Raw genomic sequence first — 22217 nt, forward strand, 5'->3', positions numbered from 1 at the left:
TCCGACTGGTGCAGATGACTGCTGGATGCTGACTGCTAGGCTGAGCCAGGCCGGAGGACTGACTTGATCCCCACTGCGCACCCTAGCCTGGGTGCATGTTCTGTGAGGATTGTGAGGCCAAATGGTCACTACCGGTTGGCAGGTGTGCAGCCTTTTGTTTGCACGGGCCTTGGGGCCCTCTGGTGGAGAAGTAAGGTGCTATAGCAAGGTGGCTGTTGGCTGTCTCTGCTCTAGCTTCTCTTTCCCTGGGGGGACCTCCATGACAGGCCAGACCTTCATCTGTCACGCCCAACCAGATTTTCTTCTAGGCTTTTAAGAGTTTTAAATTCATTAGATTCATATTTATTTATTCGTGTGTGTGTGTGTGTGTGTGTGTGTGTACTTGTGGAAGTCAGAGGACAACTTAGAGTCTCCGTCTACCATGGGGTCCTAGGGACTGAGCTCTGGTATCAGGCTTGGTGGCAAGCGCCTTCACCAGCTGAGCAATCGCACTGGTCCTAAACTGACCGTCTTGTAAATCTCATTCAGAATTTTGTCCTGTAGTATGTTTAAACTTTGACACTCTTGGGTTGATCTCATACTTTTTTTTTTCCTACTCTCTAGGAGTCTGAATCTGTGGTTTTGGATCAAAAGGCTTTCATTTTCTTTTTCTTTTTTTTTTTTTTTGAGCTGAGGACCAGACCCAGGGCCTTGGGCTTGCTAACTGAGCTGAATCCCCAACCCCAAAAGGGTTTCTTTTATAATTTTTTATTTTGCTACTTTTCTTGTGTGGTTTGGTTCTTCCATTCTCTCTGGCTGCCCACCATGTCCATGCTCTACACTGCCAGCAGAGGGAGCCAAAACAAAGCAACCCTCTGCTGCTGTCCCTGAGACCTGGAGGTGCCTGCCCATAGAGGGAGGCTCCTTCAGATTAGTACTGGGTGTGTTGACCCGGTGTGATACGCTGCTGTTCTTGGTGGTTGCACCACATTGATTTGTACAGCAAATGAGACATGAGACCATGCACATTGCCCACATTCTTCAAACAGTAGTGTTTTTACTAAGAATGTACATTATTCTCCTGGAGACACTACGGCAAGTGTCGTGATAGGAGTGCCTATCCAGTCACCCTCCGTATCCGTGGGTTCCTCATCTGTAAAGTCAACTGATCTTGGAACTGAAAATATTCAGTGGAAACAACTGCTTCTGTTGAATATCCGCAGACCCATGTGCTTGTCATATTGACTGAATAACCATGGCCATTTCTATAAGCCTGTGTTGGGCAGTGCCACAACTAGAAGGCATGCCTAGGCCTTCTGCAGGTAACATGTTATGTAAGCAACTTGAACACTGGAGGTTCTGACACCTACAGGCATCCTGGACCTCCCCAGCACCACCACACATACCTAGGGAAAAACAGAGAAATCCTTCCTGTTTTCCTTAATTTCTATAATTTCAGTACTAGTGTGTGTGTGTGTGTGTGTGTGTGTGTGTGTGTGTGTGTGTGTGTGTGTGTTTCTAGAGTTTTAGGGACCTCACCAAGTTCAAGCAGGACAAAATTGCAGTCTCTCTGGGCAGTAGTGGTAGAAGTTTCCTTATAGATGGCTTATTATGGGCTAAAAACATGCAGAGGAACTTCTCTGGATCAGGCTGACTGGAAAGTCCTGATTCTCTATCATGACCTGGTCTCTGTACATTTCGAAGCTCATTCGTGACTGACCTTATTCTCAGTGCCAGGAGTGGTCAGCCAGGAGTGACGGTGGGCTAATTTGGCCTTGCTTGCTGTGTTGCCTGGGCCGACCTTGAATTCCTGGGCTGGATTGGTCACCCACATAGCCTCCTAGGTGACGGGAGTTACAGGTGCTGACCCAGGCTGGGCTGGTTGTTTCCTGTGTACTCAGCACCAGTGGTGTAGCTCGATCCTCTAGTGGCTCAGTTCTCAGAAAACAGGGGCCTCTTAAGTTGCTTATCTCTCTTGACCACACATGCTCAACAGCCATGAGTGCTGCCTTCTGCCTGGTGGTCCCATGGCACTAGACTGGTTCAGCTTTCCTGCCTCGTTCTTACTCTCGTTCCAGCATATCTGGCCGGGTTCACTGGCTCCTGCTTACATACAGGATGTGCTTACATGTCCTCCTCACATGTGGCTCAGTCGGTAAAGCGCTTGCCTGGTGTGCGTGAAACCCTGGATTCAGTCCCCTACGCCACATGAACATAGCAGTGCACACCTGTAGTCTCAGCACGCCATGGGAGGAGGGGGCAGGAGGATCAGAAGTTTCAGGTCACCCTTGGCTACACATCCAGTTTGAGCCCAGCCTGGGCTACGTGCATCTCATTCGCACTGTGTTGGCTACTGTTTGCTGCTGACTCAGCTGCTGTAGGGTAGTTATGGCCTACGGTTCCCTCACTTTAGCTCTCCACTCGTGTCCCGAGAGCACCCTGCTTTCCCATGGTCCCATGGTCACCTCATTATCTGTTTTTTCCCCCGTTGCTCCAACTTATGGACCCATCGTCCCTCCCAGAATCTTGGGAGGGGGCCCGTTCTTTGGAATACTTCAAGTTGTTCTGCTTCATTCACAAGGAAGTTCTTTTTTTAGCCCACAGATGCTGTGAACAAGGCTGTCCTCTGAGCATGTAGCAGAGGACATTTTTTTTGTCCCACACGGGACATTGGATAGACTATTTTGGAATCATGGAGTGAGCCTGGCCATTATCTTGTAGGGGCCAACACATTCTCTAACAGTGATTCATCGTTTCTCAGTGTTCTGGAGTACTGGGCAAATCTCAGCCCCAGGAGGGACTGCTGGGGTCACTGGCTGGCTCTCATCCCCACCTCCCTCCTCCTGAGCCTCTGGTGCCTGTGAACCCTGGTGAGGCGCTGTGTGACAGACAGCCGCCTGTCTTTCTGGTCATGGCCTGCCTTCAGAAGCATGCAGACCACACTCTGCAGCCTTGGACTTGTGTTCTCTGCTTGAGGGGAGTTCCGGCTTTGTCGGTTTGGGCTAAGGGCTTCAGTGCTTTAAACATGTTAACAGACCCACCCGGAGGTTTTCTCCAGACCAGTGTCTGCTCCTCCTTGTGGACACTTCCCGTTAACTGCTTAGTTCTTTGGAGATGCACTTTCTTATTTCTGTGTCTCATATTTGTTGAGGTGAATTAGTTTTTACGTCTCATTCGTTGTTGAAAACTGGACTCTCTCAAGAGTGAGCCATCTCTGGGACGGAGAGCCTCCTATTAGGAGGGCGTGCTGCCACTCCTTGCTGCCTGGTGACTTCTGAAGTTATCAAACACCGTTCTGTGCTGTGTGTCCCCGTTGCCAAGTGATCCATTATGTCTCACCACCCAGTCCACAGTCCCCACTGAGGGATAATCTGGGTACCCTCTGCCCCTCCCACCCTAGAGCCCTTAGTACAGCCCCCCACCTCCAGCTTTCACCCTATGCCTGTCAGCCATTTTCTGAACTTTCCTCCAACACTGAACGCACGTGAGCCCCACTGCATTCCCAGATGACCTTGGAACATCTCCAGCCCCCGTGGAGTTCCTTTTGAACCTTTTCAGTGGCTTGTTATTGTTTCAGAGGTTTTCAGCGCTAGAGGTCTCCAGACAGTCAGCAGAAGGGGTGTCCCCAAACCTCACATGGCGTAAGGACAAGGGCTCCTCTGGAGCTCTGCTTGCTGGTTCTCCTCAAGAAGAACTGAGGTTTAAGTTTCTTTTCCCATAGTTATAAACAAGTCCCTGATAGAAGTACCTTACGGAATATTTATTTTTGCCCAGGTTTAAGTGGGTACAGCCCATTGAGGTAGAAGGCACTCGGGCACACAGGCACACAGGCAGGAAGTAACTTCCTCTCTTTGTATCCAGCCTTAGACCCCAGCCCACACACAGCATCTCTGCAGGGCTTGCCTCAACAGTGCCCTGGACACTTCTTAATCTAATCACACCAGCAGACAGAATCAACCCTCCCAGCCACTCATCTTCCAGGCTGAAGGCAGCAAGACAGAGTTGGAGTGTCACTAATATGGTGAAGGTCACAGTCTTCCTGATAGCCCTCGGATTGCCACAAGCCTTGGCTTAGTTCCCAGAGTGCTGTCAAAGGTGGTTCTGACTGCGATTCTTGCTCATCATTCATTCATGTTGGATGTTGCTATTGAGGATAGAAGCCAGTGCATGCTAGATGAGTGTTCTGTTCCTCCTCAGCGCCCAGTCAGGTTTTTGATTGGTTGTTTGACCTCCAATGCATGTTTAATGATCCTCCTGTGGGTGCTTTTAATCCTCAGGCCTGTGTATATGACATTGGATGGCAGACACTGTGAAGCTGTAACTCTTATCCTCCTGTTGTAACTGTTATCTGGGAGGTTCACTGCCTCCATTGGCTAACCTAGTCCTGGAAGCTTCTAGCCTCCCTACAATCTAATCTAGGCCGAGAATGTTTTCAGCCTTTGAGACTTGCTGCTGAATAAGCTCACCCTTTCTTGTTCTTTCCGATGTATAGCTGGCTGGTTCAAACCCCTCTTCCAGCTAAGTCTGGCTTTCCTCTTGGCCTCTGAATTGTTCTGCTTGGCCTCAAACTAATTTAGCAATCTTTTCTAACCCCCTGGCTCCTCCTCATTCTCTAGCTCATTCTGTCTTTACCTGTGTCTAGTTTGTTCTCTCTTCAATCCATGTCTGTAAAACTCTCCTGGTAAAACCGCCTCCTTCTCCCTTTCTGTGCTGCTCTACTCTCCCTCTCAACTTTGCTGTACTCCATGAACTCCACTGTATCCCGTACTGTACTCACTTCTTCCTGTTCTGTCTGTCTCTCCCTTAGGTAGCTTCCCTTTCCTCTCTCCTGAGAGTTGGGCCTATCCTGTTCTGTCAAATCTTTCTCTGATTTGTCACTTTTTTCTGCCACTCAATTAGACCTCGCTTTCAAACCTGGGTGGCTCCTTCTACAAACTAACTTTACCTTCACTGTTTGGGGTTAAAGGTGTGTACTAAGGGTGAGTCTGTGTTCCACCCAGAGGGATTAAAGGTGTGTGCTAAGGGCTAAGCCACACTCTAACTAGCCCTGAATGGCGGCTGCTAGCTGGATGGATGGAGTCTAAGGAGGTCTGGGGGAGTCAGGAGTTCTGCCCTTCAGTCTTGTCCTTTTGTGTCTCCCAGGTCAGGGCTGCTGGGCTCAGCCGTGTGCTGATGGAAGGGACAGAGGCCCGACAGCGGAGACTGGAAGGCTGTGGCAGGCCAAAGGAGCTGGGGCCACCACCCAGCCACAATGCAGGAAGACTCCCAGAGGCTTCCGAAGATGGACATCCGGGGATCTCCGAGAGCCAATGCGTGGATGCTAAATCACTGGAGGTCCAGTCCAGCAGGGAGACTGCCATGATCATTGGTTTTCAAGTGGTAATACCCTTCCTGCTTGCAGGCCTGGGGCTGTCCTGGGCTGGCTTGCTTCTCAACTATTTCCAGGTAAGATACAGTTACCTCGGGGAAGGGGAACCTGAGGAGTGGAGGGTTGGGAATCCTCTGGGCATACCATGTTTTCCATGTATTGGGTGAGATTCTTTAAGCTTAACCCAAGTTAGGCACAGTAAGACAGTGACTGGGCTCATGGAACTTAGGCCCCACCCTACAGATACAGATACAGATGCTGATGCAGACACAGATGCAGATGCAGATGCAGATGCAGATGCAGATGCAGATGCAGATGCAGATGCAGATGCAGATACAGATACAGATACAGATACAGATACAGATACAGATTCACTGGACCACATCCTGTCTCATTTGTTCTATGAGAGAGTAAGGAGCAGAAAGCAAGTTCATTTCCATTGCAGAGACTGGAAGGCCAATGGCAAGGTGTTGCAAGGTGGTTTTCCTCTGAGGCCTCTGTTTATCTTCCCTCTCTATCTCCTTTTCTTCTCATGGGTGCCAGTCCTGCTGTATTAGGTCTGTGCTAATGACCTCCTGTTACTTTCCTGTTAAAGACCCTGTCTCCAGAAATAGTCACACTCTGAGGTGTGGAAGACCAAGACTTACACAAATGCACCCAGAGGGACACAGTTGCCCATAGCAACAGCCTAACATAACATCACTACCAAATGCTTCCATGAGTGACCCTTAGCCATGTCCCATACACCTGAGGCAGTCTATGGGTCTGTCATTGCAAGAGAACTGCCAGGCCCAAGGACCTGTGTGCAGCTTGGATGGCTGTCACCAAATTTCCTTCCTAGTCCAGGGCAAATGGAAATGCCCCATCTCCCAATGCCTGTGGGCAGATCATTGCCAGCCTTTCTGGTGTTGACAGTCTGCCAGGGGACAGGGAGGCAGCTCCATGTGTGAGAGTGAAGACCTGCAGAAGCTGGGCACAGCTAAAGATGCACTTACAATTCACATAACCCTAGAATTGGGGAGTGGAGACAGATCCCAGGAGCTCATTGGTCGGCTGTCCTAGCCGAAATGACAAACTTGCAGGTTCAGTAACAGACTCTGTTTCAAAGGAACAAGGCCAGGAGTATTAGAGGAAGACAGCCACATCTTCCTCTGGCCACCAAGCAATTGCACTAATGCACACACACACCACACACACATACACACACACCACAGACACATACACACACACACCACACACAAACACCACACACACACACACACATACTCCACACATACACACATACCCCACACATACACACACATATAACATACACACACATACACACACCACACACACATACACACACACCACACACACATACACACACACCACACACACATACACACATACCACACACACATACACACACACCACATACACACACACATCACACATACATACACACACACCACACATACACACACACCACACACATATACACACACACACCACATACACACACACCACACACACACCCCATACATACATACACACACACCACACACACATGCACACACACACACCATATACACACACATACCACACATACATACACACACACACACCACACACACAGCACACATACATACACACCCGTACACTCACACAGCACACATACACATATACACACACACACCACACACATACAAACACACACACACACACACACACACATACGCACATACGCACATACACACCCACTGTATTTCATGTGTGAATTTCGATTGCTGCCTAAAGTTCAGCAGATTACAGTGCCATACTTCCTAAAAAGCTCACAGCTTCTGTGGTCCAGGACCTGTCTCTCCTGAGGCTACGGGTGTTTTTCTTCTCACTGCCTGAGTGGCTGCTTGACCCAGGCCCCTCGCTGTTCCTCACTACTGTTCCTGGTGCCACAGGGCACCTGACTCATTTATGTGGAATCTGCCAAGAAGCCCATGGTTGTGGTGTTAGGTTCCGTGTCCAGTACAGCAGGAGGAGTTGGATAAAAGCGTCATGGAGGGTGGCAGGAATACTGGGGACCGGGTCTCAGTGCAGCCTTGTACATCATGGTGTAGTTTGCTCACACGCACCTCCTTACTGGATTATGTTCTTTGCTGTGTTTGAAGGTGGTTTACCCCCACCACAGCTCTTGGTGAGGTTTAGTCCCTAATGTAACTGTGTGGGGCTTTCCCGAGGCACATTGGATCACAAAGACATTAGTGTGGTTCTCTCCAAGTAGGTCAGTTATCCCAAGACTAGATTGTTACAAAGTGAGTTTGGCTTCCTCCACTTTCCTGTGCTTCCTGTCTAGTTGATTTCCAACATCCAATGCACCTGCCTCCCCTCTCTGCTTTTCCAAGGAGACACAGTGCAGCCTGTGGAGCTCCAGAAGCTGACTGGATGGCACCATGCTCCCAGAACTCCAGAACCACACACTGAGATTAACCCCTTTCCCTTTATAAATTAGACTCCAGGGTTCTATTATAGAAATGGGGAAGGAGGTTGGGGATTTAGCTCAGTGGTAGAGCGCTTGCCTAGGAAGCGCAAGGCCCTGGGTTCGGTCCCCAGCTCCGAAAAAAAGAACCAAAAAAAAAAAGAAATGGGGAACGAAAGAGTGTCTGGGATGGGTAAGCATTGGTAAAATGCAAGCCTGGAAACTGAACTTTGGATCGCCAACACCACACACAACACCACATAAAAATCTGGTGACAAAGGCCTTTAATCCTCTCACTTGAGAGGCAGAGGCAGGTGAATCTCTAGTTAGAGGCCAGTCTGGTCTACAGAACAAGTTCTAGGACAGCCAGGACTGTTACACTGAGAAACCCTGTCTCAAACAAACAAACCAACCAATCTGGTGGGAATGTGGGGAGAATGGAGGACCCCAGGGCTTGCTGCCAGCTAATCCAACCAAATCGGTAAGCCCGGGCTTAATGAAACCCTTAACTTGAGCCACCTTGACAGCGTCAGGGAGTCCCTGCTAGATCTTGGTGCCCCACTCTAGCAGACGCAGTCAGGATAATTCTCATTGCGGCAGACAGAGAACAGCTCTGGGATAAGAGAAGGGAGCCTCTACATGAGGAGAGCGAGCAGAAAGGGTGGGCTCTGTGGGGAACAGGCTCCACTCCAGCTGACTGCAGTGGGCTCGCCCATCTGTCTCTAGCAGTTAGTTAGCAGTGAATACAACGTGGGAAATGGGCAGGTGCCCCAGGGCATCCTGGGATTCTTCCTGCCTGCGGCTGGCTGGCTGGCTGGCTGGCTACCTCTCACTGGTGAGAAAGGAATTCCACTTTAGGCTATGAAATGTGACTGATACCTAGTGCTGAGCAAATGAGAGCCACAGCATTTCTTAGTCTCCCACCCTCACGGTCTGAGGAGGGGGGATGCCGCTGCATACGTGTGGAATGGAAGGATGGGAGCCACTTCCTGCAGGAAGGCAGAGAGCTTTCTTGGAAAGACCCTTGGGCTAGCAGATAATCCATCATTCAGGGACAGGCTTGGGCCCCTCACTGTGGAGGACATTTCCCTGGGGACCTTACTGAGGAGGGGTGTTCCTAGGTATCTTAGGGGTTCTATTACTGCAACAATGGGTCCAAACAATGGGGTAAGTGTTGGAGACAGTGCTATGTCATCATATGTCCACTGCCTGTGGAAAGGGCTTCCTTTCTCTCTTGTGCTGAGGCTGGCACTAGGCCATGAGCACGTGAGGCAGGTGCCTTCCTGCTCACTTACACCCCAGGGTTCCCTGACCAGGTTATTTTTCCTTGTTGTTTCTGCCATTCTGTTCATTCACTCATTCTGGTAACATGCACTGTGTGTGCATGCAACCAGAGACCATCCACAAGGTCCTGGTGAACAAGAGAGACAAACAGGTCATGCTCCTGTGGTACTCCGTGACTGACTGGGGAGAGACAACAGAAGCACACGTCTGTGCCAGACAGCAACAAGGCCAGACAGAAAAAAGCTAAGCTATGCCAGCACAGCCTGGGAGAGAAGGAAGATGCCCAAGGCCTCCTGGCGGAGATGCTGATGAGGAGGCCTGAATCTAAAGAGCACTTGAGAAGCCTTCACCTTCTCCCCCAGGGTTCTGCTGGCTCAGACCAGAAAACAAAGGACAATGAAGGATACAGCCTGACTTCTGAGGTCTGAGCAGTGGGGATGTTTTCATGGTCGGCTGACCCATCCGCGCAGGTGCAGGGTAGCTGAGAGCACAGCATCTGGAAACTCAGAGTTCAACGGTTCAGCTGCAGTGTCAGTCTTGGAAGCTAGGATTGGTGATGTGATGCCAAAGCCCCCAAGCTCTCCCCTCCCACCGTGTTAGGGACAGAACCTGACCTCACACATGCTGATACTCTACCCCCCCCCGGGGGTGGGTGGGGGAGCCGTTGTACAGAAAGGTTGAGAGTTGCTGATTTCCCCCACCCCCACCCCCACCCCAGTCTCTCAAGTCCAGGACTCTAGGACAGGCTGGAGGCCCAGGGATCAGAAGGACTGTGCAAGGTCACCCAGGAAGCCACTTGATGCTTGACCCAGATCTGAACGATTCCCAGTCAGGCTATGAGATTTTCCACTGTGCTGGAACTATTTTTAAAATCACATTGAGATGTTCTGTGTTGTGACCCAGTAAGCCATGTTGACGTGTGTTGTTCTCAGCTTTCCCGGGGAAAGTACCGTTTCTCACACGAGTACATTCTTTTATTTACTTCTGTTGAAAGCTTAATGGTCCTAAAATCAAGTCATTACAATAGTCAGCACACTGAAAGCCAAAAGGGTCACTTGATCCCCCTACTCACCACAGGTGACCACCTAAGCCCTAAGGGAGGGTTTTAGTAACTGGATGAGTAATGTTTAGATGGATGATCCCAAGCTAGAGTGACCTTGTGGAAGGTACTAATGCCAGCATAGAAGGCTGTCCTGCCTGTGCCTGGGGATGGCCCCTCTCTGTGTTTAACTGCCAGCCAGCACAGTGCCAGCCTGCAGGGATCGTCTCAATCCAGCCGGTGTGCTGACGCCTTGGCTTCTGCAGGCCTTTTCTCTGCTGTTCCACACTGACCAGGCCAAGCCACAGATCACAGACCACAGGGAAGACTGCCTAGGTGGACACTGGGCATGTGCTCTCTCTTTAAACTACACCTTCTCGGGTGGGGAAGGGAGAGGGGAGGAAGGGGAGGGGGAAGATCATTATTTTCCTTGAGTGTTAGTACACTTTGTGATTGAAGACAAACCCTCCTGGAGCCTTAAATTCTTTGTTTTCAAAAAGTGGGTATCATAAGCTGTGAGTGCAGGGAGGTGTTCTGTCCAGTGAATGGCGTGAAGGGCTTTGAAGAGCATGGTCAAGAGTGACTTCCTTGCTCCCAGACCATAGCAGGACAGCCCAGACTGGCCCCTTCTTGGGAAGGATGGCCAGGTGTTCCTGTTCACACGTCCACAGAGCCTCTGTGGTTCTTGTTTGCACTGAGAGATTCTGGGTAAGGAAGGAGCTGTGGGGCTTTGGCTCAGGGATTAGGAGGCAGCTCAGCTGACCACAAGGACAGTCCCTGTGGAGGCCAGCCAAGGGTGTGAGGAGCGAAGCATGACAGAGGCTCTGTGAGAAGTTCCTTCCGAGGATATGCAGGGTGACATGGCCGTGTGCTCCAACAGAGATGGCTCGGGATGGGTGTCCCTTCAGAAGGCGAGGCTTGCTTGCACACCATTCCCATGTCACTAGGGGTCCTCCTTAGAACGCCCATGAGGGTTGCTGATAGGGAGAGCAAGTGTTGTTAGGGAAGATGTGTGAGAAGTCACAGGCACGAAGTGAGAAGTCACTGGGATGGTCTCCTACGCTGGAGCTGAAGGGACAGATGAGGGACTACTTTGAGGGCAACAGATTGGATGTGTGACTGCGGTGAGGGTGTCTGGGCTCACTTGCTTTTCTGGCAGATGTTCACTGGGGCACAAGGCTTGACAGAGGCACTAAGGAAGAAACTTCTATGAAAAACGAGTTTAGGGCACTCGCTCCTGCATAGGAGGCTGGGAGGGACAGTCTGGAGCTTAGAAGAGGTTGGAGATGATGGAGAAGCTGGGGGCTAATGGACAGAGGCTTGGGGCTGGTGGAGAAGCTGGGGGCTGGTGGAGAGGCTGGGACCTAATGGAGAAAGGCTGGGGGCTAATGGAGTGGCTGGGGACTTGTGGAAAGGCTTCAGTCTGGTGGAGAGACTGGGGGCTTATGGAGAAGCTGGGGCTGGTAGAGAGGCTGGGGAGAGGCTGGTGAGAGACTAGGGGCTAATGGAGAAGCTGGAGGCTAGTGAAGAGGCTGAGGGCTAATGGAGAGGCTAGTGCATCTTCGATGAAGAAAATCTAGAGTATGGACAGGATTCTGGGGTCACCTCCCATACCAACCCAGTCTGGTCACTGATAGTTTAAGCATCTCAATGGCAGCACCTTTGGCCCAAGGTGTCTCTCTCACCTGCACACAGCCTCCTTGTGTGGTCTGACCACTTGGCTTTCAAACACAAGTGTGTCAAGAGACAGTGAAGCCCAGGAACTACTCCACCCTGAGCTGCTGGCTAAGCGGTCAAGGAGAGGTAGGGCTGTACCAGCACCGGGATCAAAGTTTACAGGCACACATCTGCCTCCTGTGACAAACTTAAAACTCCAGACAAATGAGCAGAAGAGAGCAAGTGAAGAAGTGCTGAGGATTTCCGGGGCAGGCGGGTTGGGGTGGGTGGGGGTAGTTGGTTAGGGAGGAAGTTCTGCCTGAGGAGATAAAGGAGTTTGGACTTGAGCATGAGACGGACGGACGATCTGTGAGAGGAGGAGGCAAGGTGTCCGAGAGGGTGGTATGGTAGGAATGGGACGGGGAGGCCAGGACTCCAAGGTGGACTCTGGGTTAGTAGAAGCCAGTCTGCCCTTCAGCTTGGGACCTCTGCTGGCTGGGACCTCAGTTTGTATTCTGTTGGCTCTTAGGCCTGGAAGTGCTGCTCCTGGCCTGTGGCATGCACAAAGGGGTGCTCTCAGCATCCCTAGGCTCCAGTGCAGCTTCCCAGTTGGGCCCCTTCCCTCTGGTGGGATCAGCAGGGCCTGTTCTGATCTTTCTGAGCAGAAGCAAGCTGGATAAAGTCTCCTGGGCCTTTTAGAGAAAGCAGGGCCCCAGTTCTTCTGTGAGCACAGCTTTATATCGTGGCTGTGAGCCCCCGCACACCGGCATAGAGCTGGCGACAGGTGTAACTTCCCTCCTGCAGTCCCTCAGAGTCCTTGACCTTGCAGGACAGAACCCCATACATGGGCCTGGGTGGGTGACCCTGGCGCTGTGGTCTCCGGGCCCTTCTCTGCCAGAGCAAAGCAGCTCATGGCACGTGTGCAGAGGACACAGAGGGTGGTGCTAACTTCTGCGTGGGTACTTACCAGGACCAGGCCCATGTGGGTTGTGTCTCTGCCCAGCCTGGCTAGCGTGGGCTGGACTACTGGACACTGTCAAGGTCGCTGCTGAGGGACAGCAAGCCTCTCTGGCAGGCTGGAAGAGGGAGGTCCCGGCAGATCCACAGCTGCACTCTGAGGAGAACCTGACCAGTGGAATGGACAGAGGACACCGGCAGCCTCCTGAATGAGGCTCTGAGCAGGTCTGGCATTGTTTGCTCTGGCCCTCAGCCCAGGGACTCTCAGAGACCCACTGTGGCGCTTCCTGGAAAGCTTCTGTCTGTGTGGACCTCTGCAGAAGAGAGCCTTGGAGGGCAGGGAGGAGAGAGGACAGACTCGACCGGGGCCCAACCATGGTCGTCACTCAGCTCAGCCTTGAGTTCCGCTTTCAGGGCAAGAAGCTTCGAGGCTTCAGCTGTGAGCTAACCCGCTCCCCTCATGGGGTCCTCCCTGAATCTGTCCTCAGCACCACCTGCCAGGTCGCCATACCTATACTGTTGTCCGGCCTGGGCATGATGACGGCTGGCTTGGTGATGAACACTGTCCAAGTACGTACAGGGCTCCAAGGGAGAGGGGACAGACAGGGTGGAGGGCAGGAACCAGGGTGCTCCCTGTGGGCGGCCAGTCTGAGCTGGAGTCCAGCACCAGTGCTGGTGAGAAGATACCTTGGGCTCCCGGCACCTTAATAGTTGCAGCAGTGACACTTGAGCCCACGGCAGCCTCTGTCTTCTGCCAAGTGTGAGCTTATTAGGCAAGGCTACTACTCAGTACAGGAGTCTTTAATGCCTTGCTGCCTCAGTTTCCCCTTTTGTAAATCAGGAAGAGTGAGAGCACCTGCCTCTCTGAGCTGTGAGGAGCAGGTCATAAGCGGAAAGGAGCCTGCTGATCTCTGGGGTCTGGGTGACAGGCAAAGCTGAGTGACAGACCTATCTCCAGAGTCCCCACATAGCTCCTTGAGGGAGGGGAAGGTAGAAATCAGGGCATGGGAGTCCCATACGACCCCAGATCTCCCTGTAAGGTGGGGCATTTGCTGAGTCTGGTTTAGGAGACACTATCGTTGAGTGAATTCCACTGCCTGTCACCTCCAGTCTCTGTTACGGAGCATACGTGTTGCTTTAGGAAAACTAGACAAAGTGTCTGTCAGTCATGGAAGAAGGGTGCCCATCAGAAGCTGTCATGGTTCTGGAAGTCTGAGGTAAAGAGCTGTCAGGTTGGCATGGTGATCATTAGGACCATCTTCTCGATGTGCCCCGCAGGTCATCCCCTCTCTGCGGGTCTGTCCCCTAACCTTGTGAGATAACAGTCACGGAGGGCCTTCTCCACTCAGCACCTCCAAGTCTGTCTCTAAACACTTGTGTCTGAACGACCTGGGAGCTAGGGCTGCATCTCCATGAATTTGGTGGTTGCCAAGGTTATTTTCAATATGCGTATGTGGAGTCATATAGTAAGGCTGCTGCTAATTCTTTTTAAATTTAACTTGTGGTGCTGGGGATGGAATCCACCATACCACTGAGTTCCCCCATAACCCCGACACAGTTGGAGGGCATGTCAGTAACTCCAGGGCACTTGGTTTTTGCTTGTTCACTTCAGAGAATGGGACCCAGGGTCCTCAGAACACTGGGATCAGTCTGTTCCTCGAGAGCTTGCGTAGTATGAGTTCAGCCCCTACCTGAGGCTGCCATAGATGCTAATCCTCAGAGACTGGGCTTTGCCAAACTACACGGCATGAGCTCACCCATCCCTGGGCTGCCATGTGCTCCCTCCTCTCAGTGCTTCAGTTTCTGTAGGCTCCCAGAAGGCTGGCTTGTCAGTCAGGACCAGGCAGCGGGTGGAGAGGATGTGTGGCAGCCTGTATGAAGGAGAGGATGTAACTTCATCCTCCTGTGGGTCAGGGATCTCCAGAGGGAACAGGACAGGACCATTTGAATGGGCCTTGAAGAACAATGTGGCCATTTCCACACTGTGGGAAGGAGTAAACTCCAGGAAGAGGCCTGTGTGGGGTCTGTGGATGTGTGTGTGGGGGTTGGGGGGCTGTGAAGGGAAGGACAGTGGGTGGCTCGAGTCCTGAGTGCAGACACTGCTAGATTTGAGGACCTCTGTCCACTCTGCCCAGGAGGTGAAGTTTACGCTAAGGGCAAAGGGGCCCCGCTTTTTGTCTACAGAGTGAGTGTTGCCTTTGTGTTGCTGGAGTTTTAGCATAGTCATGCTAACTGTCTGGTTGGTGCATACTGCATGGTGAAATACAGGAGGGGACACCAATCTAACCACTGCCCAGACATCCTGTCCAGAAGGGCCCTCCCTCTGACAGCCTGTACTGGTGTTTGGCTGTGCATGAAGTATGATGTGACAGCCACATTCTTGAACAAGTTTAAAGACCGGAGTTGGGAGTATACTCAGGCGTGGGACTGGCAGTGCAGGGCCAGAAGTGACTGGGTGATGTGATTATATTTATGTCACAAGGCTCAGTCCTGGCGGCAGTGTCAACAATGTGGGGGAGGAGAAAGCAAGGGAGGTTCTCCCCCAGTACCACAGGCTACCTCCCCCTCTCCCTGGCCCCATGCACACTCCTACCCCACCCATGTCAGGATAGACATCTTTAACGTGTTTGGGAGATCAGTAGAAGAATTTAAAAGTTAGGATGACTTGAAGTCAGATTGGGAAGGAAACGGGGTTAAATTCTGGTGGGAAGAGCAGGAAGAGGGCAGGAAGGGAGACAGGCCCAGGGGAGAGACAGTCTGGAAATGGTGAGTTGAGGTTCCAGTATGGTCAGCTTACAGCCCTTAGGTAGGTGGGATCCTGGGGATGTCGAGCCCAGGGCATCAGTCAGACCAAAGCAACATCCAGGGCATACAAAAGAAGCCTTGAGAAAGAGCCATTCTGGATCAGGGTGGTCAGGACATCAACATTATCCTCTCTGTCATCTGCCTCAGGCTGCCAGGGCTGCTGTAGAGAACCTGCGGCCAGGCAGTGTACCCGACAGACGTTGACATTGTCACTGCTCTAGGGGTTAGAAGTTTGAGATGTCAGGTGTTGGCAATGTTGACGTTCTAAGTCATTTTCCCCTGTGCCCCACATGGTCACCTCTCTTTGCATATCCGTGCCCTAATTTTTGCTTGTGAGATACCAGTCTTGTAGGCTTGGGGATTACCCACCTATGGCCTTCTTAATTCAGCCCCTCTGTGAGGACCCTATCTGGCTCTAAACAGTTGTGTCTGCAGGTCCTAGGAGTTATGACTGCAGTCTGTCAATTTGGAGGGTAGGGACAAGTTTAGCTGGTCTCTGTTGACATTGTCCCAGCTCATCTTCCTTCTTGTCCTGTGATTCCTGACAAGCTCAGTCAGTGGCTTAAATCTCACGACCAGGGCTCCGGATATAGTCCTAGGAGAGAACACTCACCTAGCTCACGCAAGGCACTGGGTTCCATTGCCAGCGCCGTCAGACAACTTCATGACCAGGATTTTCTCAGCCCTAACCCAAGGTAGCATAAGTAGCAAGGATCTGGGACCATTCGAAGATCCCCTTCCTCCACTGAGCTGGGAGGAGAATGGAAACTTGGTCAGGAGTTCCTGGCACTGAGAGAAGGGAGAGCTTAAGGAAGAGAGACAGAGTTTGTTCTGATGTGGGCTTATTAGATGCTTGGCCTTGTGTGTGGTTGGGAGAATGTGCACCAGGCTGTGGGGGAGGCAAAGGGTGGTGGGTGAGGGCTGGAGCAGAGGCCACGCTAGGAAAGGACAGGGTGTGCTAGACAGCCCTGGCCATGGGTAGGGCTGTTTGTATGAGGTGTGGGTGGTGTGTACCCAAGGGGTGCACAAGGCTGATAGGCAGCTGCTCACAGACCCGAGGCCCCTGCTGCAGAGGACAGGGAGGCAGTAGCTGGACTGATAAGGAGGCCCTGCAGGTGGACCTCTGCCTCCAACGTAGTTCTTCATCTGAGAGCAGGAAATAGCTTGTATTTCTTACAGGACTAATGTCTATAGTATGAAAGATCCAAATAAATGCAAAAACGTCATTTTCAAGAGAGGATAAACATTTATGAACAGGGTTAAATGTTTAGACTTAGTTAAAAAGCAATGCACGTTAAGACTACATTTTGCTCCACAGTGGAGAAATACGAAGATAAGAGTTCTACAGAGCCTCTGACTAGTCCTTCTCCGTCAGGCCTCCAAGCCACTGCTGCCTGGGGCGTGACTCCTGCTTTCCCCAGAGGCGACTGCTTCTGCCTCTTCAGCTTCTCTTTCCTAGGGAAACTGGGGACTGAGCCCAGGGCCCCCTTCCAAAAAGAAGGGATTTGTCTTGAGGCCTAGAACCTAGAATCCCACAACCTTAAGATCTTAATTCGTTGAGGTCCTACTTAATTAAATCAGATCTCTTGGTGTTTAGCAGCCAGGGGCTTCAGTCTATCACACAAACACAGCTCCTCTCTTTCCCGCCTTTCTCAACACATCCTGGCTACTCCGCCTTTTCAGGTGTTACGGTTTCTATGTCTGAAGGAGATGTGGGGTCTCCATCAAATGGCCTTTCCTGTTCTGGAAAGCCCTGGCACCAGCGGGCTGGGTGGTGACTGAGCAACCCCGTCAAAGCGCCCCTACCAGCCAGTGCTACAGAGGTTCTCCAGGCCTCCAAACCAGGAGAAATAACTGAATTGGTGACTCAATTCAGTGTCTACAAAAACTGTTAAACCTTTGCTGCAGGCTAGCACATTCTCAGGTTGGGCCAGAGCACTGGCCTTCAGTCTAGCCCTGCTTTTTCCCCAGTCTCTGAGGATAGGAAGCAGCGGGGAGCTCTGTGGATGCCACGGCTGCTGATTTGGTTAATATTTAAAAAGTCCTACTTTGGGGCTGGGGATTTAGCTCAGTGGTAGAGCGCTTGCCTAGGAAGCGCAAGGCCCTGGGTTCGGTCCCCAGCTCCGAAAAAAAAGAACCAAAAAAAAAAAAAAAAAAAGTCCTACTTTGTGTTTGACTTAAAACAATGTAGGTTAGTTATGGGGTAGCACATGCCTTTAATCCCAGCACTCAGGATGCAGAGGGCAGAGACAGAGATCTCTGTGAGTTCAAAGCCAGCCCTAGTCTACAGAGTTCCAGGGTACCCTGGGCAATGTATAGAGACCCTGTCTCAAAATAAAATGAGGCATTTAGGACACTTCTTCTTCCAGGTTGATTCACAAGGCGTGCAAGGTCATTGCCTGAAGGTTCTCTGCAGACATCTGCAGAGCGGTGCCAACACTTTGGCCTCATCTCCTTCTCCCTTCTCTTCCAGCACTGGCCAGTGTTCAGAGATGTTAAAGACCTGCTGACGTTGGTGCCGCCCCTTGTTGGTCTGAAGGGAAACCTGGAAATGACGCTGGCATCTCGACTCTCTACGTCTGTAAGTGACCGACCGTTGGATGTCTCAGTTCCCTTGCAATTTGGGGACAGGATGTTCCCCTCTCAGTGGCTTGCTTGGGGACTAGAGTCTCTGCCCCACAGGCGTTGTTGGGCTTTGGTGTCTCACAGGCTGTTCCTGTCTCTCCTCCCAGCCTTTTGCACTGTTTTTCCATTGCCACCCTGAGCTGCTGAGGGACCAACACAGTGACCCAGTGCCTTCACTGTGACTTTCTGTGTCCCTGTTCCCCAGAGTCTGCATGCTGCCGTCTGGACCCTAGGTCGTACTCCCCACTCCCTGGTACATACACATGAACGCTTCAGTGGGCGGTAGAGCTTCAAGGGAGGATTCTGAGGAGGGAGCAAGGAGGGGCTCTCAGGTGCTCATTAACCACACTGTTCTTTAGACCCCCCAGCCCCTCTCCTTGTGGCTGCTACACTTGGCTCTGTAGCCACCACAGCTGCCTCAGCCAGCTCTTCTCATCCCCTCCAGGCATCCCCAGGGGCTGTGTTGTTATCCTCCTGGTAATACAGAGGGTATTCCCTTTCTCCGGTGGCCATTTGGCATCCTGCACATGAAAAGGATGATAGTGTGTTCAAGGTATATTGTGTTCAAGGGCCTGAGAGAAAAAGCCCCAAAGCTGATGAAGACGGACACCTGCAGAGCGCACTGCTCATTGCAGACCGTCAGCATCTCCAACCATAGTTATAGACATAGACATAGAGCTGTTTCTCCACAAAAGAGGGCAGGCCAGGAACTGAATGGCTTGGTGCTCTTCCACAGAGACCCCCAGAGAACCGCAGAGGACCTGGGTTTGGTTCCTGGGATCCACATAGAAACTCACAACCATCTGTAATTCGGGTTCCAGGGAACCTGACACACACTTCCAGCCTTCACAGGCACCACAGTGCACAGACACAACACAGGCAAAACAGCCGTACACAGAAAACTAAAATAAACACATTTGGGGTGGTGGTGGGTGTGGGGTGGGGTGTCTGGGTCAATTCATAAAAGGTTGGTGAGCTGACTCACCAGTTAAGAGAGCACACTAGTCTTGCAGAAAACCCAGATATAGTTCCAGGAACCCGCACTGGACAGCTCACTTCCTGTAACTAGATCCCGGGAATCTGACCTCCTCTTCTGAACTCCTCAGACAGTTACACTCATATGTGCGTGCGCGCGCACACACACACACACACACACACACACACACACACACACACACACACACACGGAGGAGGTAGGTCACCATCTAGAAAGGTGTAAACTGTTCTGGTTTGTTTCCCGAGAGAGGCTGGCTATGTCCAGGATTGGCATCTCCACGTCAGCCAGGCTGACACTGCTGCCCTTATCTCTGTGTGCTAGGCCAACACTGGGCAAATCGATGACCGCCAGGAGAGGTACAGAATCATCAGCAGCAACCTCGCTGTGGTTCAGGTGAGTCTTGGAGCATCAATCACCTCAAGGCCTCTCCTTCCCACTCCCCTGTGGATCTGCGGCCCGACCTTCTGGGTGGGAAAAGGGAGACCATGGGAGCCTGGTCCCTGTACTCTGGCCTGGCCTTGGAGAACAGGTGACATGTGGCCACACATCTAAACAGCAGACCTTATCTGTGGTACAGTGAAGAGCATCACAGGGAGCTACCATACCTGCCTGGAGATGCCTTTAGGTCCGTGGTCCCTGAGCTTCCCCGCTGCCTGCTTTCTAAGCCAAATTCTTAGGGGGCCGAGTGTACTAGCGTTTGTCATGCCCTGCGTTTGCTAGTGGGCTTCTTCCCACATGTACGCCAACACCGTGCTTCCCTGAGTCACTGGTGCTCCTCAGGTGGACACACCTTCCCTTTGCTTTCTTCCAATTGACTTCACTTAATTTTCCTGGGACCTGATGGATCATTCCTGCCTGGAAAATCCCCCGTTAGTCCTGCCCCTGCTGCCCCTGTCCCATCTCAGTCTTTGACAGATAACTTCATGTCCTTCTTACACCGTGCCTCCTCCTGCCAGCCCTTCCGTGGGCTCAGTTCTATTTAGGCCCTTTTCACAGTGAACTAAAGCCATGGTACCCAAGGCAGAAACAGATGAGGGCAAGATAGGCTCAGGCAGAAGGAAGCTTGGGTACACAGCTGTCCCTTCAGGACTGTAGTCTGTGATCGAGTGAGCTTCTCTGAGTACAGGCGGACTCTGGTGACCCAAGGGGTGTGGACTGAGTTCAGACTCTATATGCCCTGTCACCTGGGCAGCCCTGGCTCTGCTGTGCATCCATGTCCCCAAACAGCACGTTAGAATGGCCTAATAATCTTCTCCTCACACTTGGTTCTTCAGAAGGCGCCTGGTCCACTGTGGGGAAGGCTGCCTGTGGCACCCTTTTATCTTAGTCAGGTTTCTGTTGCTGTGACAAACACCATGACCAAAAGTAACTTGAGGAGAAAAGATTTATTTCATCTTAGAGTTTATAGCCCGTCACTGAGGGAAAGTCAGGACAGGAACTCAAGGCAGGAAGCTAGAGGAAGGAACTGAAGTGGAGATCATGGGAGAGTGCTACTTACTGGCTTGCCCAGCCTGATTTCTTATCCAGTCCAGGACTGTTTCAGGTGTGATGCAGTGTCCTGGGTGGGGTCTTCCCACATCAACCATTAATAAAGGAACTGCATCAGACTTGGCCACAGGCCAGTCTGACGGAGGCATTTCCTCAGCTGAGGTTGCTGCCGTAGACACGGTTCCACTGCTGTGAAAAGCCACCACAGCCAAAGCAGCTCTTACACGAGAAAACATTTAGTTGGGGCTTGCACCCTCTCTTCTCAGGCACAGTGTGTGTATCACACTCCAGCCCTCTCTCTCTTGGGTAGCTTGGATGTGCTGCCCACCCTAATGTCCAGTCATTTTGGAGGCTTGGTCTATCATCACGGCAGGGGGCATGCTGGCACAGGGGCAGGCATGGTGCTGGAGAAGCCGCTGAGAGCTACATCCTGACCTGCAGGCAGAGGGAGAGAACTGGGCCTGGCGTGGGCTTTTAAAACCTCAAAACTCACCACCCCCAGTGGCACACCTCCCCTAATCCTTGTAATCGCATCAGGGTTACCCTTCCTGGTGACTATGCATTCAAATATATGAGCCTGCCGGGGCCATTCTTTTCAAACATCTACACTTCCTTTTCCCATTTGACTTCAACTTGTGTCAAGTTGACAAAAACAAAACAAAACAAACCACCTCACCAGGGCCCCAGCCCCCAACTCCCTCTGTTTTGCTTCCTGGCTATGAGGGGGAGCTGTCTTGCATCCTCTATGAATCTGCGTACCCAGGCCCAGAGCAATGGGGTCAACTCACCATACAGTGATCCCCCTAACGCTGTGAACCAAAACAAACCTCCTCTGTTTCTAAGTGGATTCTCTCAAAGATCTTGTGACAGCTGATGAGAAGCCAGCAATCATTTGGCCATTCCCCACTGAGGACTGCTCCTTTCCACCTGACCAAGGAGACCTGCCCTCTCCCTCTAAGTCTCACATCTTGTATGAAGACCCTCACTCTGAGCTGCATTTGAATCAGCCCTGCTTCTCCTCCTTCACAGCCCATGCCTGTAAACCTATGTGCCTTGCAACTGCTTGCTATCCCTCACTCTTCGCTCTTAAGTACAGTGTGTGCGCACACACATGCATTCATATGCTTGCACATGTGTGTGCGTGCACATGTGTATGTATGAGCGCATGTGTGCTGTATGTGTGTGTGGGTGTGCTGTGCAGGTATGCATACATGTGCGTGTAAGTTCTCATATGTGTTTGTGTATGCATGTGTGTGTATGTTTGTATGCACCCGTGTGCATGTAGTGTGTGTGTGTGTGTGTGTGTGTGTGTGTGTGTGTGTGTGTGTGTAGCCCTTCTGCCCTTCTGCCCTCTCCCTCTTGGGTACAGTGTGTGTAGCCTTTCAATCCCCCTCCCCTTCTCTGCACACCCGTTTAGCCCTCTCTCTTTTGGATATAGTAAACGTGCCTCCTACCCTCCTCTTGTGGTCCAGGCCTATCTTGGCGTCTCTCGCCCTCAGTGCCTGAGTGAGTCTTGTGAGCCTTGGCTGAGTAGCTGAGAAATTGAAGCAGCACTTGGATTCAC

At 51.6% G+C, this 22217-nt stretch overlaps 1 protein-coding gene across 11 annotated transcripts in view; it reads left to right on the forward strand.

Moving 5' to 3' along the window:
- The window catches only part of Slc41a3 (solute carrier family 41, member 3), a 45180-nt gene that overhangs the window by 5283 nt on the left and 17680 nt on the right, over positions 1-22217 (forward strand). For 2 of the 11 annotated variants that reach the window (XM_006236872.5, XM_006236871.5), the window contains exons 2-4: positions 5122-5424; positions 18017-18124; positions 19487-19558. In XM_006236872.5, coding sequence (XP_006236934.1) covers positions 5152-5424; positions 18017-18124; positions 19487-19558 — 453 coding nt within the window. In that variant the 5' untranslated portion in view covers positions 5122-5151. The other 9 variants (XM_063286656.1, XM_006236874.4, XM_063286655.1 and 6 more) reach the window with 8 other exon arrangements.

Source organism: Rattus norvegicus, chromosome 4 (assembly GCF_036323735.1).
Source record: "Rattus norvegicus strain BN/NHsdMcwi chromosome 4, GRCr8, whole genome shotgun sequence".
Lineage (NCBI taxonomy): Eukaryota > Metazoa > Chordata > Mammalia > Rodentia > Muridae > Rattus > Rattus norvegicus.